General features: G+C 46.2%; 1 protein-coding gene across 1 annotated transcript in view; it reads right to left on the reverse strand.

The window, feature by feature from the left end:
* The window catches only part of abcc12 (ATP-binding cassette, sub-family C (CFTR/MRP), member 12), an 84,967-nt gene extending 64,850 nt beyond the window's left edge, over positions 1-20,117 (reverse strand). Inside the window, 11 exon segments of the mRNA XM_055648386.1 lie at positions 21-92; positions 186-473; positions 1,649-1,756; positions 3,661-3,809; positions 7,097-7,244; positions 8,558-8,731; positions 13,786-13,844; positions 13,847-14,018; positions 16,756-16,903; positions 19,731-19,889; positions 19,987-20,117. Coding sequence (XP_055504361.1) covers positions 21-92; positions 186-473; positions 1,649-1,756; positions 3,661-3,809; positions 7,097-7,244; positions 8,558-8,731; positions 13,786-13,844; positions 13,847-14,018; positions 16,756-16,903; positions 19,731-19,889; positions 19,987-20,081 — 1,572 coding nt within the window. The 5' untranslated portion in view covers positions 20,082-20,117.
* Positions 20,118-20,766: the final 649 nt, after the last annotated feature.

The following is a 20,766-nucleotide window of genomic DNA, read 5'->3' on the forward strand; positions in this document are numbered from 1 at the left end:
AAACAGTAAAATGTCCATACCTGTCCAAGCAGAGCAGATAGTAAAGAACTCTTCCCGCTTCCTACATTTCCACAAACTCCCAAAAGCATTCCCTGAAAAAGCCACCATAAGTTATATAGTTGACACTTGAAAACAAGATAAATTTCAATCTCTTCTTTGCCGGCTGATGGGAAAGCAGTACGTACCTTTTCCAAGTTGAGGGTGAGGTTGCAAAGAGTCGTTGAGGCAACACCACCTTCCTCTGATGCAGTTTCAGGGGCCGACTGACCCACCTGCCCATTAATATTGGTCTGCCGTGTTTTGTCGGTGTCAAAGGCATCTTTTCTATTTGAGACCCCGTCGCCAGGATTTGGTGCCCCTTCATCCCCATTTGCACTGCTCCACGAGAGCGATGCATTGTCCAACACCACTGCATAAGGCGAATCTTGCAGAGATTTCACATAGACTTCAGGGTTCTCCATTATCAAAATTTTCTAATAAACAAAAGAAGTTATTAAATGCAATTGCAAATGCAACGTGCAAACCAGATTCAGCGACAGTTTCGTCCCAGCTGTTATCAGGCAACTGAACCATCCCACCACAACCAGCGAGCAGTCCTGAGCTACTATCTACCTCTGTGAAGACCCTCAGGCTATCTTTAATCAGACTTTACTGGAGTTTATCTTGCACTAAACGTTATTCCCTCCATCACGTATCTGTGCACTGTGGACGGCTCGATTGTAAATCGTGCATCTGTCTTTCTGCTGACTGGACAGCATGCAACAAAAAAGCTTTTCACTTTTCAATTTTGTAGAATTCCCTGCCACAGAGGGCAGTGGAGGTCTAATCACTGGATGGATTTAAGAGAGAGTTAGATAGAGCTCTAGGGGTTAGTGGAATCAAGGGATACTGCAGTTGTACAGGGTATTGGTGAGACCACACCTGGAGTATTGCGTACAGTTTTGGTCTCCAAATCTGAGGAAGGACATTCTTGCCTTAGAGGGAGTACAGAGAAGGTTCACCAGACTGATCCCTGGGATGTCAGGACTTTCATGTGAAGAAAGACTGGATAGACTAGGCTTGTACTCGCTAGAATTTAGAAGATTGAGGGGGGATCTTATAGAAACTTACAAAATTCTTAGGGGGTTGGACAGGCTAGATGCAGGAAGATTGTTCCCGATGTTGGGGAAGTCCAGGACAAGGGGTCACAGTTTAAGGATGAAGGGGAAATCCTTTAGGACCGAGATGAGAAAAAAATTTTTCACGCAGAGAGTGGTGAATCTCTGGAACTCTCTGCCACAGAAGGTAGTTGAGACCAGTTCATTGGCTATATTTAAGAGGGAGTTAGATGTGGCCCTTGTGGCTAAAGGGATCATGGGGTATGGAGAGAAGGCAGGTACAGGATACTGAGTTGGACGATCAGCCATGATCATATTGAATGCCGGTGCAGGCTCGAAGGGCCGAATGGCCTACTCCTGCACCTATTTTCTAAGTTTCTATGTACCTTAATACACGTGACAATAGACCAAGCTTAGTTAAACTGAACTAAACTAAACTAAACTAAATATTAATAGGAATTTTTGAATTATTTAATCGCCCATTTCAAAATAACTTTTGTATCTTTTTTTTTAAATTGAGGTGTAAAATTATCAAAAATATTTTCTTTTACCTTTAACCTTCTCAAAGAAACTCTGGCCTCTGCAAACCCTTTAACGGAATAGGGCGCAGTACCCAATGTGAATCTCATGACCGTGAAGACTGCGATCACAGTGAATGCCTAGAATGATGAGAGGAATTAAAAGAATTAGTGGGTTTCAATTCACAGCCAGGAAGGAACTGCAGATGCCGGTTTATACCAAAGGTAGACACAAAAAGCTGGAGTAACTCAGCGGGTCAAGCAGCATCTCTGGAGAAAAGGAAAAGGTGACGTTTATTAGGGTGTGTATATGTGGGGGGGGGGTGAAACATGGTTTTGGTCTCTTCCTTCGGGGGAAATGCGACTTGTTCTCGTCGTATCCCCCTTCTCTGCCTCCGTCTGCGCTGAGTCCTAATGGCGGAGCTGGTGGCCTCCAACTGCGACCGACCTCGAGGCTCCGGAGGCGGGGTCAGCCAGGACTTACCTGCGCGAGGCCGGCCGAATTCGGGCTGTGGCGGCGTTCCGGTGACCCGGTGGCAGCGACCTGAATTCGGGTCTCGGCCGCGGGCCCAGTGGACGACATCGTCGGGAGCGCGCAGGTCACAGGTTGGTGACCTGTTTTCCCCGGAGCTCCCGCAACGGCAAGCTGCGTCCGCTGGACTGGAGGGCAGAATCTTCGGCAGTTTCGACCGCCACGGGCCGCGGAGCGTGAACCGGCCTGTTCGCGGAGCACGGTCGAGGCACGGGACTGGCTTACCATCACCCGGCGGGGTCCACAACAACGGAAGCCTGGATCGCCTCAACGCAGAGGGAGAACAAGGAGGGAAGAGACTTTTGCCTCCATCACAGTGAGGAGGCGCCTGGTGAACTCACTGTGGTGGATGTTAATTTGTGTTTATCGCGTGTTTCTGTTATTTATTATTCTATGTATGACTGCAGGCACGGAATTTCGTTCAGACCGATAGATCTGAATGACAATAAAGGAATTCAAATTCAAATTTAAGTGAAAAGCTACAAAGAACAAATGAATGAAAAGTATGCAAAAGGACAAATCAAAGCCAGCCAGACGAACAAGGATAGATGGAGCCCACAATGGTCCATTGTTGGCTGTGGAGCGAGTGAATACACACAGTGAGATTAAGCAGGATGGCAGTGAAGCAAGTAGGGCGACTAGGGTGGGGGAGGGATGGAGCGAGAGGGGGTGTAAGGGTCACTTTAGTTTAGTTTAGTTTAGAGATACAGAGCAGAAACAGGCCCTTTGAACCACCGAGTCGGCAACGCCCAGCGATCCCTGCACATCAACTCCATCCTACACACACTAGGGAGAATTTTACATTTACAAAGCCAATTAACCTACAAACCTGCACGTCTTTGGAGTGTGGGAGGAAACCGAAGATCTCGGTGAAAACCCACGCAGGTCACGGGGAGAACGTATAATCTCCATACAGACAGCGCCCGTAGTCAGGATCGAACCCGGGTCTCTGGCGCTGCAAGGCAGTAGCTCTACTGCTGCGCCACCGTGCCGCCCTTACTTGAAGTTAGAGAAATCAATATCCATATGGTCATAAGGTCATAGGTGTGAGGGCCATTTGAATCAGGCCATTCGGCCCATCAAGTCTACTCCAGCATTCAATCATGGCTGATCTATCTCTCCCTCCTAACCCCATTCTCCTGCCTTCTCCCCATAACCCCTGACACCCGCACTAATCAAGAATCAATCTATCTCTGCCTTAAAAATATCCACTAACTTGGTCTCCACAGCCATGTGTGGCAATGAATTCCACAGATTCACCAGCCTCTGAGTAAATTAATGTCTTCACATCTCCTTCCTAAAAGAACGACCTTTAATTCTGAGGCTATGACCTCTAGTCCTAGACTCTCCCACTAGTGGAAACATCTTCTCCGTGTCCACTCTATCCAGGCCTTTCACTATTCTGTACGTTTCATTGAGGTCCCCCCCTTATTCTTCTAGACTCCAGAGAGTTCAGGCCCACAGCCGACAAACGCTCATCATAGGTTTGTTGCCAAATTCCATCTGTTCTTACCGTGGATGCAGTCAGCTCTTGACCCAACAGTGTGTGTACAACAAAGGTGACGACTGTGGCAAACGCTGGGACCGTCGGTGCCAGGGAATTATTTACACTCTGTACATATCCGGCTTTTCGAAATATATTTGTTTCCTTTTTCCTCACATCTGTATTGGAAAATGAAGAATGTAAATGATCCTGATGTAGAGTCCGTGAAGACCAGCGATCCCCGCACACTAGCAACATCCTACACACATGCACACGCACACGCACACGCACACACACACACACACGCACTCACACGCGCACGCACACACACACACGCACACACACGCACACGCACACACACACGCACACACACGCACACACACGCACGCGCACGCACGCGCACGCACCCACACACACACACACACACACGGGACAATTTACAATTTACCCAAACCAATTAATCTACAAACCCGCACGTCTTTGGAGTGTGGGAAGAAACCGGAGCACCAGGAGAAAACCCACGCAGGTCACGGGGAGAACGTACAAACTCCGTACAGACAGCACCTGTAGTGAGGATCGAACCCGGGTCTCTGGCGCTGTGAGGTAGCAACTCTACCGCTGCACCACTGTGGCGCCCTTCACACCAAGTTTAAAGTAATGGAAGGTACTTAAGATTCATGTTGTTTATAATACACTGACAATTTTTTGAAGAGGTTACTAGGGAAATTGACGAGGGTAAAGCAGTGGATGTTGTCTATATGGACTTTAGTAAGGCCTTTGACAAGGTTCCTCATGGAAGGTTGGTTAAGAAGGTTCAACTGTTGGGTATAAATGCAGGAATAGCAAGATGGATTCAACAGTGGCTGAATGGGAGAAGCCAGAGGGTAATGGTGGATGGCTGTTTATCGGGTTGGAGGCAGGTGACTAGTGGGGTGCCTCAGGGATCTGTGTTGGGTCCTTTGTTGTTTGTCATGTACATCAATGATCTGGATGAAGGTGTGGTAAATTGGATTAGTAAGTATGCAGATGATACCAAGATAGGGGGTGTTGTGGATAATGAAGAGGATTTCCAAAGTCTACAGAGTGATTTAGGCCATTTGGAAAAATGGGCTGAAAGATGGCAGATGGAGTTTAATGCTGATAAATGTGAGGTGCTACACCTTGGCAGGACAAATCAAAATAGGACGTACATGGTAAATGGTAGGGAATTGAAGAATACAGTTGAACAGAGGGATCTGGGTATAACCGTGCATAGTTCCTTGAAGGTGGAATCTCATATAGATAGGGTGGTAAAGAAAGCTTTTGGTATGCTAGCCTTTATAAATCAGAGCATTGAGTATAGAAGCTGGGATGTAATGGTAAAATTGTACAATGCATTAGTGAGACCAAATCTGGAGTATGGTGTACAATTTTGGTCGCCCAATTATAGGAAGGATGTCAACAAAATAGAGAGAGTACAGAGGAGATTTACTAGAATGTTGCCTGGGTTTCAGCAACTAAGTTACAGAGAAAGGTTGAATAAGTTAGGTCTTTATTCTCTGGAGCGCAGAAGGTTGAGGGGGGACTTGATAGAGGTCTTTAAAATGATGAGAGGGATAGACAGAGTTGATGTGGACAAGCTTTTCCCTTTGAGAATAGGGAGGATTCAAACAAGAGGACATGACTTCAGAATTAAGGGACAGAAGTTTAGGGGTAATATGAGGGGGAACTTCTTTACTCAGAGAGTGGTAGCGGTGTGGAATGAGCTTCCAGTGGAAGTGGTGGAGGCAGGTTCATTGGTATCATTTAAAAATAAATTGGATAGGCATATGGATCAGAAGGGAATGGAGGGTTATGGTATGAGTGCAGGCAGGTGGGACTAAGGGGAAAAAAAATTTGTTCGGCACGGACTTGTAGGGCCGAGATGGCCTGTTTCCGTGCTGTAATTGTTATATGGTTATATGGTTACTGACAAGGAAGTGCAAATGCTGGTTTAGACCAAAGATTGGTTGAAATATGCTTGATATGAAAACCCTTTTCTGGTAAATGAATGCAGCTTTAAAGGCAGGTTTTAAATCAGAGTGTTTAAAGAAACAACAGGTTCAAGACTAACCTTCCCCACATCCACCAGGCTCTTGAGCATTGTAAACACCCACCTCAACCATGAATTTCTATGGATAAACACAAAATGCTGGAGTAACTCAGCGGGACAGGCAGAATCTCTGGATAGAAGGAATGGGTGAAGAAGGGTCTCGACCCGAAACGTCACCCATTCCTTCTATCTAGAGGTGTTGCCTGTCCCGCTGAGTTACTCCAGGGGGACAGGCAACAGCGTTTCAACGCCAGCGTGTGGAGATGGGGGCTCCCTCCCCCAGAGCCCAGCCTGTGAATGCGGAGCAGAGCAACAGAGCAGCCAACCATGTCATCTCTGGGTGCCCGCTCTACCACCCACCAAATGGAGCTGTGTCAGGGCCTGGCAGACATTGACGTAACAGAGACAACAACCTGGCTGCTCAACACCCGGCTTGTGATCTAACGATTCCTTTGGTTTATGTTTCATTTGCAAGAAGTAGAGAAGGCCTGTCCCGGTGAGTTACTCCAGCATTTTATGTCTACCTTCGGTTTAAACCAGCATCTGCAGTTCCTTCCTGCACTGTCTTTGTTTGCATTAAGGACTATGGGTTTTTTTTTTGCATTCATATTGTGGTTATTTTGAGTTATTTTGCTTATTATATACTAACTGTGTAGATTGCATTTCCATTGCTGCTGAAAGTAATAATTTCATTACTTTTCATTGTTCCATTGCCGGCACAACACACTGCATTCTCCTGACTCATTCCCTCTGTTACTTCAAGTACAACATACAACAAACTTTTCCAGCGTGCACAAAGACTTCAACGGAGAACGAGGACTTCAAAATGGTTTCTTATGTCGAGCATGCCGTATTTATACGTAGGACTTAAAGTGCTGGAATAACTCAGCGGTTCAGGCAGCATCTCTGGAGGACTGGATAGGCAACATTTTGGGTTGGGACCCTTCTTCAGAAAAATCACCTATCCAAGTTCTCCAAAGATGCTGCCTGACCCGCTGAGTTACTCCAGGATTTTGTGTTTAGTTTACAGCATAGAAACAGACCCTTCAGCCCACCATGGGGGTCACAAGGAGAACGTGCAAACTCCACACAGACAGCACCCGAGGTCAGGATCGAACTGGGGTCTCTGGTGCTGTGAGGCAGCAACTCTACCACTGCACCACTCTGCCTCTTTTCCACGCAAGATTCCAGCTTCTGCACTTCCTTGCTTTTCACTTTGAGTTTCAGTTCAGTCTGGTTTATTGTCACATGTACCGAGGTACAGTGAAAAGCTTTTTGCTGCGTGCTAACCAGTCAGCGGAAAGACAACACAGGATTACAGTCGAGCCGTCCACAGTGTTGTGTTTATAAGAAGTTCATGTCAATCTTATGCCAGGATTGATTTATTCACCTTACCTTTAACAGAACGACCAAATGATTTTTCCCATGCATACATTTTAATAAGTTTAATATGCGTCAGCACTTCGTTCATCAGTCGAACGCGAGTATCTGTCTGTGTGATGGCTTTACTCCGAAATCTCATCACTAATTGTGCCAGTAACATCTGAAACCAATAAAAAAAAGTACATTTGCGATACTTTCTTGAACAGGGTATAGATTGAATGCCGGAATAGACATTATGGGCCGAATGGCCTGATTCTGCTCGTATCGTTTATGAGCTTATGAAATGCAAAAAAATAATTTCCAGGCAGGGGCGGCACGATGTTGCAGCGGTGGAGTTGCTGCCTTACAGCGCCAGAGACCCGGGTTCGATCCTGACTACGGGCGCTGTCTGTAAGGAGTTTCAACGTTCTCCCCGTGACCTGCGTGGGTTTTTCCCCCGGCTGCTCCGGTTTCCTCCCACTCTACAAAGACGTGCAGCTTTGCAGGCTAATTAGCTTGGGTAAATTTGTAAATGATCCCTAGTGTGTGTAGGATAGTCCTACTGCACGGGGATCGCTTGTGGGCGCGGACTAGATGCGCCGAAGGGCCTGTTCCCGTGCGGTATCATTTTAAAACATTTAAAGTAAACTAACAATGTCACAAAGTGCTGGAGTAACTCAGCGGGTCAGGCAGCATCTCTGGAGAACATGGTTGGGCAATGTTTCTCCAGACTGCTTGTAAGGGAGGAGAGAAGACAGCTGATAAAAGGGAGCGGCAGAACAAACCGTGGCACGTAATAGATGGATACAGGGCGGGGGGGGGGGGCGGGGGGGTTGATTTAATAGAAAGGTTCTGACTTCCTACCCTATCCTTGCCTCTCATAATTTTATATCCTTTAATCAGATCTCACTTCAATAGACAATAGGTGCAGGAGTAGGCCATTCGGCCCTTCGAGCCAGCACCGCCATTCAATGTGATCATGGCTGATCACCCCCAATCAGTACCCCGTTCCTGCCTTCTCTCCATATCCCCCGACTCTGCTACCTTTAAGAGCCCTATCTAGCTCTCTCTTGAAAGCATCCAGAGAACCGGCCTCCACCGCCCTCTGAGGCAGAGAATTCCACAGACTCACCACTCTCTGCGAGAAAAAGTGTTTCCTCGTCTCCGTTCTAAATGGCAAACTCCTTATTCTTAAACTGTGTGGCCCCTGGTTCTGGATCCTTCCCCCTCCAACACTCCAGAGAAAACAACCTGACTTTGTCCAAACCCCTCCTTACCGCTAATATTCTCTTTCCACAGATGCTGCCTGACCTGTAGAGTGTTTCCAGGACTTTCTGATTTTATTTCAGATTTTTGGCATCTGCATGTTTTTTTTTTACATATTTGACTTGGAAATTAAAACAATGTGGTTTATATTAAAAACATAGAAAATTGATGGTGATGAAACAATTTATAATGAAATGATTGACTAAACGTATTACTTAAATGAAATACCTGAATGGGTAAAAACAAAGCATAAATAACAATTCCAAATAATGATGTCGGTCCAAGTAAAAAATAACTATATACTGTACAGCTGAAGAGCAACACTGGAATGCCAAACAAGAGGGGACAAAACAAGGCTGCTTCAAATAATCGTTGGCCATCGTTTGATAACAAGTTCAGCACCTGTGAAGCAAAATAAAACGTGTTAGATCAAGTCAAAAGTGTTTTATTGTTTAAATGCCAGACATACTTTAATACAATTCAAGGTCTTACATAGACTACACTACTCTAAAATAAAACTAAATAGAATCTTCCCACAAATCTCTCCTATTTGTGATAAATGTCTACATCTAGAGGCTAATTTAACACACACACACGTTTGCAAACTGTATAAAACTTAAACATTTCTGGACTGATATTTTTGAAATAACTTCAGAAGTTATTAATACAAAACTGGACCCAGACACAACATTAATAATACTTGGAATATCAGAATAAAGTTTAACACTCACAACAAACCAAAGAAATTTCCTCGACTACAGTATAATAATCGGGAAAAAATTCATATTAAAATTTTGGAAAGGCCCTACAACCCCCACAATTAAAATGTGGATTACGGAAATGTCGGAGACCCTATACTTAGAAAGAATTAGACTCGTTTTAGTGGACAAACAAGACCTTTTCGATAAAAATCTGGGCTCCATTCATTAACTATCTGAAGGGATAGATTGGCACAGCACGAGGACCCAACTGAAACTGGAACTCAGGATCAGATGAAAAGCTATACTTTATAATCTACGAACCTATCTCCATTGACGTATTACAGGTAACCCATTCCACCTCCTTTGTCTTTCTGTTTTTTTGTTTGGTTTTATGTGGTGGTGGGGGCGGGTGAAGGGGGAAACTTTAATTCTCCAGAGAACTTTAATACTCGCACGCAGCCCCAGCTCCACGATGTTGGGGAGTCGGCGGCCACAGCGTTTGCCCGCTCCCCGCCTGGTATTCCAGCACTGCGCCACCACCGACTCCCAACATCGTGGAGCTGGGGCTGCAGGGCCAGGGATCGATTTCGCCGGGGTCTGAGCTCCAAGGCGCCGCTCTTGGCCGGGAAGCCCGCCAGCCCCAGCTCCACGATTTTTTAAATTTGTAACTTTCTTTCTCTCTTTTTCCATAAAAAAATAAAAACACTAGAAGCAGAAGTAATTGATAATTGAAAATGTTAATAATGTATGACTGATATATATGAAAAGTCTTCTTACTATAATATGTAACTATACTTTATAATATGTCTACTTCTAATAAAAATATTTAAAAGAAAAAAAAAAGTGTTTTATTGTCATGTGCCCCAGATAGAACATTGACATTCGTACTTGCAGCAGCACGACACAATATATCAACATAGTGCACTGTAGACATATAATAAACGAGAAGAAAAAAGTTCATATGTATGCACACACATAGGATGTGTAGGAAAGAACTGCAGATGCTGGTTTAAATCGAAGGTAAACGCAGAATGCTGGAGTAACTCAGCGGGACAAGCAGAGTCTCTGGAGAGAAGGAATGGCTGGCGTTTTGGGTCGAGTGAAGAAAGGGTCTCGACCAGAAACGTCAAACGTTACTCCAGCTTTTTGTGTCCATCTTACACATACACATACACATATATATATATACACACACAAGCACACTCAAAAAAAATTATAGTGCAATAATAACAATAGTCTATTGTAGTTCAGAGCCTATGAGGTTGTAGTGTTAAATAGCCTAATGGCTATAGGGAAGAAGCTGTTCCTGAACCTGGATGTTATGCCCCTGTCCCACTTAAGAAACCTGAACGGAAACCTCTGGAGACTTTGCGCCCCACCCAAGGGTTCTGTGCGGTTCCCGGAGGTTTTTGTCAGTCTCCCTACCTGCTTCCACTACCTGCAACGTCCGGCAACCACCTGCAACCTCCGGGAACCGCACGGAAACCTTGGGTCTCCACAACTGCGATTTGTGGCTAAACCTTATGTTTGACAAGGCCACAATAATTACATTTTTAGAGTCATTAATCCTGCAGATGAATTTATACATATGATTTCTTAGGATAGCTTCTAAAGTACTGACTCCTGCAAACACATTACTGGCACTACACCATCTAGGTTTCCTTAGCAGTGTTCTCATGGCATCATTATATGCCACCTTTAGTCTCTGCAAACTTGTCTTTCCATAGTTCGACCACATGTGCTCAGTGTAGAGTGGTGTGCAGTATGCTCTAACTAGCGACATCTTCACCACATCTGTACACGCACCAAACCAACGCAAGAGAATATTCGCCTGTACATGCAGCATGCGTCATTGCCTATAAATATCCTCATCATCTCTCATTTGTTCTGTAATAATATGCCCTAGATATTTTACCTTATTACAGACACTAAGATTATTGTCAGATAATTTAAAATCAGGAAATTTTAGACATGTATCCTCTTTGGTTCTACATATCATAACAGCACTCTTACTAGCATTATATTTAATATCATGTTCCACACCATACACAGAACATATAGTAAGGAGCCGCTGGAGACCCGCGCTAGATGGACTAACGACCACAAGATCATCTGCATACATAATATGGTTCACTAAAATATTACCAATCACGCACCCAGTATTGCAGGCTTTCAATTGTTTGGACAGATCATCAATATAAAGATTAAAAAGGACTGGAGACAAAATTCCCCCTTGTCTAACATCATTGCAAACCCCAAATGGGGCTGAGACTCTATTGCCCCATTTTATTTGCATAGTCTGGTAGGCATACCAGTTAGCCAGAATTCTCACAATGTATTTATGCACCCGTCTTTGACTAATTTTAACAAACTGCATTCTGCTATTAACCCGATCAAAGCCTTTGGAAGCATCAATAAAGCACATAAGGATTGAAGAGCTTGTGCCTCTATATTTGTTTACAATCTCCTTTAGGGCATATATGCATAAATCAGTGCCATGATTAGCTTTAAATCCAAACTGGTTATCTGTGGAGTTAACAAACTCATTTATTCTATCCAGCAGAACTCTTTCTAAAACTTTTGACAATATGCTGGGCCTGTAATTATTTAGGCTGCCTACTTTACCAGCTTTGTCCTTAATGACTGGCACCAACAGAACAGACAACATTGAGTCTGGTAACAAGCCATGACTCATAAAGCCAGTAAAACAAATAGCAAGGAGAGGAGCTAGTGTGTGATCGACTGTATATTTAGTCCAGATGGTGCTTACTTAATCAATTACTTAATTGGCCATTGACTGATTCAGTTTCAATACATTAAGTGTATGGAATAGTAATTCTCAGAAGCAGATCTTTCTAATATACACTCAGTCATTCTATATCACTGGAATTAGCATAAACTCTGCCGAGGCTTTTAAAGATTTATCTGAATAAAACCATAAGATCTACTCCGCAATTCAATCATGGCTGATCTATCTCTCCCTCCTAACCCCATTCTCCTGCCTTCTCCCCATACCCCCTGACACCCATACTAATCAAGAATCTACCCACCTCTGCCTTAAACATATCCACTGACTTGGCCTCCACAACCTTCTCTGACAAAGAATCCCACAGATTCACCACCCTCTGACTAAAGAAATTTCTCCTCATCTCCTTCCAAAAAGAATGTCCTTTAATTCTGAGGCTATGACCTTTAGTCCTAGACTCTCCCACTAGTGGAAACATCCTCTCCTGATAATTAGTAGCAGACTTGGTCCGGGTACTGGGAGTAAAGTGGGTCCATGGAACTGTTGGCGGAGAAGTACTTAGTTCTGGTAATGCGAGAATGGCCTCCTCCTGCACCTATTGTCTATTGTCTATTGTCTATTGGGGTTGAAATCTACACGGGATTCCTAGCAATTTGAGGGCTTGGACACACTAGAGGCAGGAAACACGTTCCAGATGTTGGGGGAGTCCAGAACCAGGGGCCACAGTTTAAGAATAAGGAGTAAGCCATTTAGAACGGAGACGAGGAAACACTTTTTTTCACAGAGAGTGGTGAGTCTGTGGAATTCTCTGCCTCAGAGGGCGGTGGAGGCGGGTTCTCTGGATGCTTTCAAGAGAGAGCTAGATAGGGCTCTTAAAAATAGCGGAGTCAGGAGATATGGGGAGAAGGCAGGAACGGGGTACTGATTGGGGATGACCAGCCATGCTCACATTGAATGGCGGTGCTGGCTCGAAGGGCCGAATGGCCTACTCCTGCATCCATTGTCTATTGTCTATTGTCTATTGATGTGCTGAGGAATGTTTTCAGGGGCATTCCAATTCCAGAAACCTTTGGACCACAATATATTTTGATTGAAGAGATAGGTGGAAAGAATCTGCTCTAATTTGTATCTAGCTTGGTCATTTGGCAAACGAGAGACTTCAATATTATAGCACTTTTCATGACTTTGGATTTGCACAAGGGACTTCAATACCAATAAAATACTTCCAAAGTGATTTGAGAAAGAGCCATCAGACTCCCACTTTGGCCCAAAGGCATGGGGCATTCTATCTATATCTTTAATCACATCACGATATGTTTGAGAAGGAACTGCAGATGCTGGAAAAATCGAGGGTAGACACAAAAATGCTTGAGAAACTCAGTGGGAGAGGCAGCATCTATGGAGCGAAGGAATTCAAGCCTGCACCATTCGCCATTCAATATGATCATGGCTGATCATCCAACTCAGTATCCTGCACCTGCCTTCTCTCCATACCCCCTGATCCCTTTAGCCACAAGGGCTACATCTAACTCCCTCTTAAATATAGCCAATGAACTGTGGCCTCAACTACCTTCTGTGGCAGAGAATTCCACAGATTCACCACTCTCTGTGTGAAAAATGTTTCCCTCATCTCGGTCCTAAAAGATTTCCCCCTTATCCTTAAACTGTGACCCCTTGTTCTGGACTTCCCCAACATCGGGAACAATATCGGGATTGACCTAGGCCTCAGATTCAGATTCAGATTCAATTTTAAATGTCATTGTCAGTGTACAGTACAGAGACAACGAAATGCATTTAGCATCTCCCTGGAAGAGCGACATAGCAAACGATTTGAATAAATAATAATAAGTGTCCGTGTCCGGGGGGGGGGTGGTGATTGGCAGTCACCGAGATACGTTGTTGAGTAGAGTGACAGCCGCCGGAAAGAAGCTGTCATTCCTCTCACTCTCACTCCTTTGACATTTAGCGCAGAAAGTTAAGAGTGACATCCACCACCATCTTCCACATACCTCACCAATGGACGTGTTGTTCAAATGTTTAAGATGCAGCAGCTTTATAAATGCTGTGTGGTGACCGCTCCTTTTAATCGGATACCAGTCTGGTAGTTGATAGACCAGACTGCTGCGAAGAACACGATTTTCAGTAACTCCGTCGTGAATAGTCCAAAGCAAAGGCCGATCCCATAAACAAGGTTTTCTGACTTCTCTTCAACGTGTCGAAGTATGGCATTGATCAAGATTCCCTGGGTATTCAGGAACAGAAGCAGTGGTTATACTAGGGTTCCTGTGTAGGAAGGAACTGCAGACGCAGGTTTAAATCGAAGATAGACACAAAATGCCGGAGTAACTCAGGGATAGGGACATAGAAACATAGAAACTGAACTATACTACAGTTGCGTGCTAACCAGTCAACAGAAAGATCATACATGATTACAATCGAGCCATTTACAGTGTACAGATACACGATAAAGGAGAAACATAGAAACATAGAAATTAGGTGCAGGAGGAGGCCATTCGGCCCTTCGAGCCAGCACCGCCAGTCATTGTGATCATGGCTGATCGTCCCCTATCAATAACGCATGCCTGCCTTCTCCCCATATCCCTTGACTCCACTAGCCCCTAGAGCTCTATCTAACTCTCTCTTAAATCCATCCAGTGACTTGGCCTCCACTGCCCTCTGTGGCAGGGAATTTCATAAATTCACAACTCTCTAGGTGAAAAAGTTTTTTCTCACCTCAGTCTTAAATGACCTCCCCTTTATTCTAAGATGTAAAGCATCTATGGAGCGAAGGAATAGGTGACGTTTCGGGTCGAGACCCGGAAGGGTCTCGACCCGAAACGTCGCCTAATCCTTCGAGGAGAAGGGTCTCGACCCGAAACGTCGCCTATTCCACTGCCCTCTGTGGCAGGGAATTTCATAAATTCACAACTCTCTGGGTGAAAAGGTTTTTCCGCGCCTCAGTCTCAAATGACCTCCCCCCTTTATTCTAAGACTGTGTGTGGCCCCTGGTTCTGGACTCGCCCAACATTAGGGACATTTTTTTCTTAAGTGGGACAGGCAGCATCTCTGGAGAAAAGGAATGGGTGACGTTTCGGGACGAGACCCTTCTTCAGACTGGGTGCAGGGTACCTACCTGGTGCTGTCTTTGTGCGTGTCAAGGCGAAAGATTTGAATGGGTCCTTTCTGCTTTATACATGTACTGTAACAAGGGCAGCGGGTAGAGTTGCTGCCTCACAGAGTCACAGACCCTGGTTCAATCCTGACTACCGGTCTGTGCAGAGTTTGTACGTTCTCCCCGTGACCTGCGTGGGTTTTCCCCGGGTGCTCCGGTTTTCTCCCACACTCCAAAGGCGTGCGGGTTTGTAGGTTAATTGGCTTGTGTAAAATTGTAAATTGTAAATTGCCCCTTGTGTGTATAGGAGAGTGCTGATGTACGGGCCGGCGAGGACCTGATGGGCCGAAGGGCCTGTTTCTGTATCCGGTGGGCGGCGCGTCCGATCCGGTGGGCGGCGCGACTCTGCTCAGCAGCGGCCTCTGCAGTCTGTCCGCATTTTATTATTTTCTGTCTGTGTTTTTATGTAGTTTTTGTTATTTTTGTGTTGGGTGTGTGTGTGGGGGGGGGCGGGGGGGGGGTGGGGGGGGGGGGGAAACTTTTTAAATCTCTCCCTGCACGGGAGACCCGACCTTTTCTCGTCGGGTTTCCGTTGTCGTTGGGGCCGCAACGAGGAGCGGCCTCCAACAGGAAGAAGCCGGGGACTCTGGTGCCGACGACTCACCTTCGCCGTCGCGGGGCTGGCCGAGTCCGGAGCGGGTGGAGCGGTGGAGGAGCGCTGCTGCTGCTGCTGCTGCTGCTGCTGCTGCTGCTGCTGCTGCTGCTGCTGCGGCTGCGGCCCGACCGGAGAGTCGGAGGCTCCAACGGCAGGTCTGTGGATGGCGGCACCGGGAGCCCGCGGGTCCCTGGAGGGAGACCGCTTTTCAGGGCTCTCGCAACGGCGACTTCCCCCGCCCGAGTTGCGGGGTCGAAGAGCTCCTGGAGCGGGGCCTACATCACTGCCCCGCGCGGCTTGGAATGGCCGCGGGACTCTGCGAGCGCACGCCGGGGGCTCTAACACCAAGACCCGGTGTGCGACCTCGCACCACCCGGCGTGGCTTTAATGGCCGCGGGACAATCGCCATCGCCAGCCGGGGGCTTTGACTTTGACTCTGACATGGGGGGGGGGGGGAGTGCAGTGGAGAGATAAGTGTTTTTGGCCTTCCATCACAGCTATGTGATGGATGTTTATGTAAATTATGTTGTGTCTTGGGTCTATTTGTTTGTAATGTATGGCTGCAGAAACGGCATTTCGTTTGGACCTCAAGGGGTCCAAATGACAATTAAATGTATCTTGTATCTTGTATCTTGTATCTTGTACCTCTAAAGCCTAAAGTAAATTCTAAAGGTTGAGAGAGGAAAATTAAAGCTGAGACAGGAACATGGTGTGTCAGGTGGCAGGTCCTTGCATCTCAACAGTATCTGCAACTAGCCTGTCCAACGTGGTGAGATAAAGTGGGAGCTTTTACTTGTTATTCTCGTGCCTCCAGGAATTATGTTCAAAGGGATAGTTTAATATAAGTTAATCACAGAGTACTGGAGTAACTCAGCAGGTCAGCCAGCGTCTATGGGGGAAATGGACAGATGGAGTCAAAGATAAAAAATAGCGGAGTCAGGGGATATGGGGAGAAGGCAGGAACGGGGTACTGATTGGGGACGATCAGCCATGATCACATTTAATGGCGGTGCTGGCTCGAAGGGCCGAATGGCCTACTCCTGCACCTATGTCTATTGTGCAATTTCTTAATGTATCTTTGTAATTCTTTGTACTGTTTGATGTGTATATGGACCTGTGTCTGAAATAAAGCTTTAATAATAATAATAATAATAATATTGTCTATTAAAAGAAAAAACGAAAAAAGTTAATTTCCGTTTGATATCCGCTCACCGGTCCCAAAAAGGCACAGGTCATGGAGACAATTGTACACAGTAGGGTTGCAATAAGCCGTGTTCGCTGAAACTGGACAGTGACTCTTTCCAAGGAAGCTTTCTTATAGCCAACCCTTTCCACTTCTTTCTCCCAAAGACGCATAAACCTGCAAAAAAACGTGTAACAAGATGTCAAAACGCGTTTTCATTTCGTTTTTTAGGTTGAGGTTTATTATTGTCATGTGTCCCGAGGTAGCGTGGAATGTTGTGGCTCCACGATAGCGATGAAACAACATTGAATAGACATTTGGGCAGGCACATGGCTCGGAAAGGTTTAGCGGGATATGAGCCAAACAGGGTCAGGTGGAGATGGGGCATCGTGGCTGGCATGGGCAGGTTGGGAGAAGGCAGGAACGTGGTACTGATTGGGGATGATCAGCCATGATCACATTGAATGGCGGTGCTGGCTCGAAAGGCCGAATGGCCTCCTCCTGCACCTATTGTCTATTGTCTATTAAAAAAAAATGAAAAAAGTGAATTTCCGTTTGATATCCGCTTAATACACGGTTAATTCCCGGGATGGCGGGACTGTCATATGCTGAGAGAATGGAGCAGCTGGGCTTGTACGCTCTGGAGTTTAGAAGGATGAGAGGGCATCTCATTGGAACATATAAGATTTTTAAGGGCTTGGGCACGCTAGAGGCAGGAAACATGTTCCCGCTGTTGGGGGAGTCTAGAACCAGGGGCCACAGTTTAAGAATAAGGGGTAAGCCATGTAGAACGGAGATGAGGAAACACTTTTTGTGAGTCTGAGAGCAGTGAGTCTGTGGAATTCTCTGCCTCAGAGGGCGGTGGAGGCCGGTTCTCTGGATGCTTTCAAGAGAGAGCTAGATAGGGCTCTTAAAAATAGCGGAGTCAGGGGAGGGGAGAAGGCAGGAACGGGGTACTGATTGGTGATGATCAGCCATGATCACATTGAATGGCGGCGCTGAATCGAAGGGCCGAATGGCCTCCTCCTGCACCTATTGTCTATTGTCTATTGCCTATTGACCTGGGGAAGATGCAGAGTGCAGAATATAGTTCTCAGCATTGTAGCGAATCAGTTCCAGAGACACATCAGTTCCAGAGTTGGCGGCACGGTGGCGCAGCGGTAGAGTTGCTGCCTTACAGCGCTGGCAGCGCCGGAGACCTGGGTTCGATCCCGATTACTGGTGCCGTTTGTACGGAATTTGTCATTTCTCCCCGTGACCACGTGGGTTTTTTTACGAGATCTTTGGCTTCCTCCCACGCTCCAAAGGCGTGCAGGTTTGTAGGTTAATTGGCTGGGTTTAAATCTAAATTGTGCCTCGTGTTTGTAGGATAGTGTTAATGTGGACTCGGTGGGCCGAAGGGCCTGTTTCCGCGCTGCATGCAAGTCGATGGTGGGGGGTCTGGTCTGTGTGATGGACTGGGCTTCGTCGAAAACCCTCAGCAATTTCTCGCGGCCTTTGTGCAGAGCCGTGATGCAACCTGATAGTTGATCAGTTTAGTTTATTGCCACATGCACCGAGGTACAGTGAAAAGCTTTTGTTGCGTGCTAACCAGTCAGCGGAAAGACAATACATGATTACAATCGAGCTGTTACAGTGTACAGACATATGATAAGGGGATAGCGTTTAGCGCAAGGTAAAGCCAGCAAAGTCCGATCAAGGTACACAAAAATGCTGGAGAAACTTAGCGGGTGCAGCAGCATCTATGGAGCGAAGGAAATAGGCAACATTTCGATTTTCCAGCATCTGCAGTTCCCTCTTAAACACAAAGTCCAATCAAGGATAGTTAAGGGTCACCAATGAAGTAGCTAGTAGTCCAGTAGTCTGGTTGTACGCAGTTCTATGGCGCATCTGTAATATCTATTGTGTTGGAAGGAACTGCAAATGCTAAGAATGCAAATCCCTATCTGGAAGGCAACTCCGGACTGTCAAAGCTGCCACAGCCAGACATCCAAACAGTTTTTATCCACGAGTAGTTGCTCTAATCAACAGCCAAAAATCTGTAGCCTCCCTTTGATCTGGTATTTTGTTGGTTCACATGCTTGATCAATGGTGTTTTATCATGAATGTTTTATTATTATTAATGTTTAGTGTTTTCTGAGTCATTCGTAACTGTCAGTGTATGTCATGTTGTTACTTGTGGGCGGAGCACCAAGGCAAATTCCTTGTATGTGAATACTTGGCCAATAAACTTAAGGGCCGGTCCCACCAGCATGCGCCTGCATGCGGCAAGCGCAACCTAACGTGGTCGCTTGAGCCGTACGGCCTCGCGGGGCCGGTCCCACTTCGATCGCCGGAGCCGTATGGAGTTGTGCGGAGCTGGTCCTGACATCGCGCGGGGCTCCGAAAAACTGACCGTGATCAAAAATTCCGCGTGGCAACGGCCTGCCGGCCCGCAGCCGCCTCGACGCCGTACACACCGCCTCGACGCCTTACGCAGCGCATTGACGCTGTACGTCACGCGCGAACCTCCCGCGGACTTCGCTCGAACTTCACGTCACCCACTCGACCTCCGCGCGGCCCTCGCTTCCGGTTTGGTCGTGCTTGCCGCGCGCAGGTCACATGCTCGTGGGACAGGCCCTTTACTTACTTACTTACTTAAACTGAAGATAGACACAAAATACTGGAGTAACTGAGTGGGTCAGGCAGTATCTGTGGAGAGAAGGAATGGGTGACGTTTCATCACCACAATCTATCTCCTCGGTGACTATAGTTGTTTGGACTTTGCTGGCTTTACCTTGCACTAAACGTCACTCCCTTATCATGTATCTGTACACTGTGGGCGGCTCGATTGTAATCATGTATTGTCTTTCCGCTGACTGGTTAGCACGCAGCAAAAGCTGTTCACTGTACCTCGGTGCACGTGACAACAAACTAAGCTGATAGACGATCAGGTATGTTGTATTTTGGGCAAAAGCTAGCGTACTTTCTGAACATTGAAGACATACTTGTGAAGTATACGTACCTTTTAGCGTTGGCATCTGAGCAGCTGAGCTCGGAGAGGGGGGGAAGTGTATCTTGGTTCAGTTTCCCTCCCGAGGCTTTGATCATCACAGGTGCCAACCACTGGAAAGTGATGAATGAAAACAGTCCGGCATTATCCACAGGAGCGGGAGATGGATTCCTGGGAATTATTTTTGTTACATATATGATAAATTAATGATCAACTTCTTAATATCCCAAAGGATTAAACATTGCAGTACAGATCATCTTCCACTTACTTTGACTTTGAGCGAAAAGGGATCATTGTTTTTAAACTTTGTGAGTATTTGTGAAGTTTTCCTGGGACATGATCACTTGCGTCTGGTGATGCCATTGTGTCCACGTCCAGCAAACCACGACTGGGAAAGTTTCACTTGAAATCAGAAAAAGTCACAGGTTAGTTATTGGTGTAAATAGACCTCAAGCACAGAAACAGGGTGAAGGAAGGAACTGCAGGTGCTGGTTTAAACCGAAGATAGATACAAAATGCTGGAGCAACTCAGCGGGTCAGGCAGGATATCTGGAGAGAAGGAATGGGTGACGTTTCGGGTCGAGACCCTTCACCGCTGTGTTTTAGTTTCATTCCGCTCAGCGTGAAAAACAGGCCCTTCAGCCCACCGAGTCCATGCTGGCCAGCGATCACCCGTACACTAGCACCATCCGACACGCTAGGGGCAATTTGCAATTTGCAATTTTCACCAAGCCATTTAACCTACAAACCTGCACGTCTTTGGAGTGTGGGAGGAAACTGGAGCACCCGATGAAAACCCACGCAGGTCACGGGGAGAAGGTACAAACTCCTCACAGACAGCGTCCGTAGTCAGGATCGCACGCTGGGTCTCTGGTGCTGGGAGGCAACTCAACTTCTTAAATGCTGCATTCACAAGTTAAATGAGTTCAGACAAAATGTGACTCCTTGCCCAGAATTTGCATGAATAAATAGTCAAATAATATGTGCTCTGGTGAGACGACACCTGGAGCATTGTGTTCAAGAAGGAACTGCAGATGCTGGAAAATCG

Source organism: Leucoraja erinacea, chromosome 17 (genome assembly GCF_028641065.1).
Source record: "Leucoraja erinacea ecotype New England chromosome 17, Leri_hhj_1, whole genome shotgun sequence".
NCBI lineage: Eukaryota > Metazoa > Chordata > Chondrichthyes > Rajiformes > Rajidae > Leucoraja > Leucoraja erinaceus.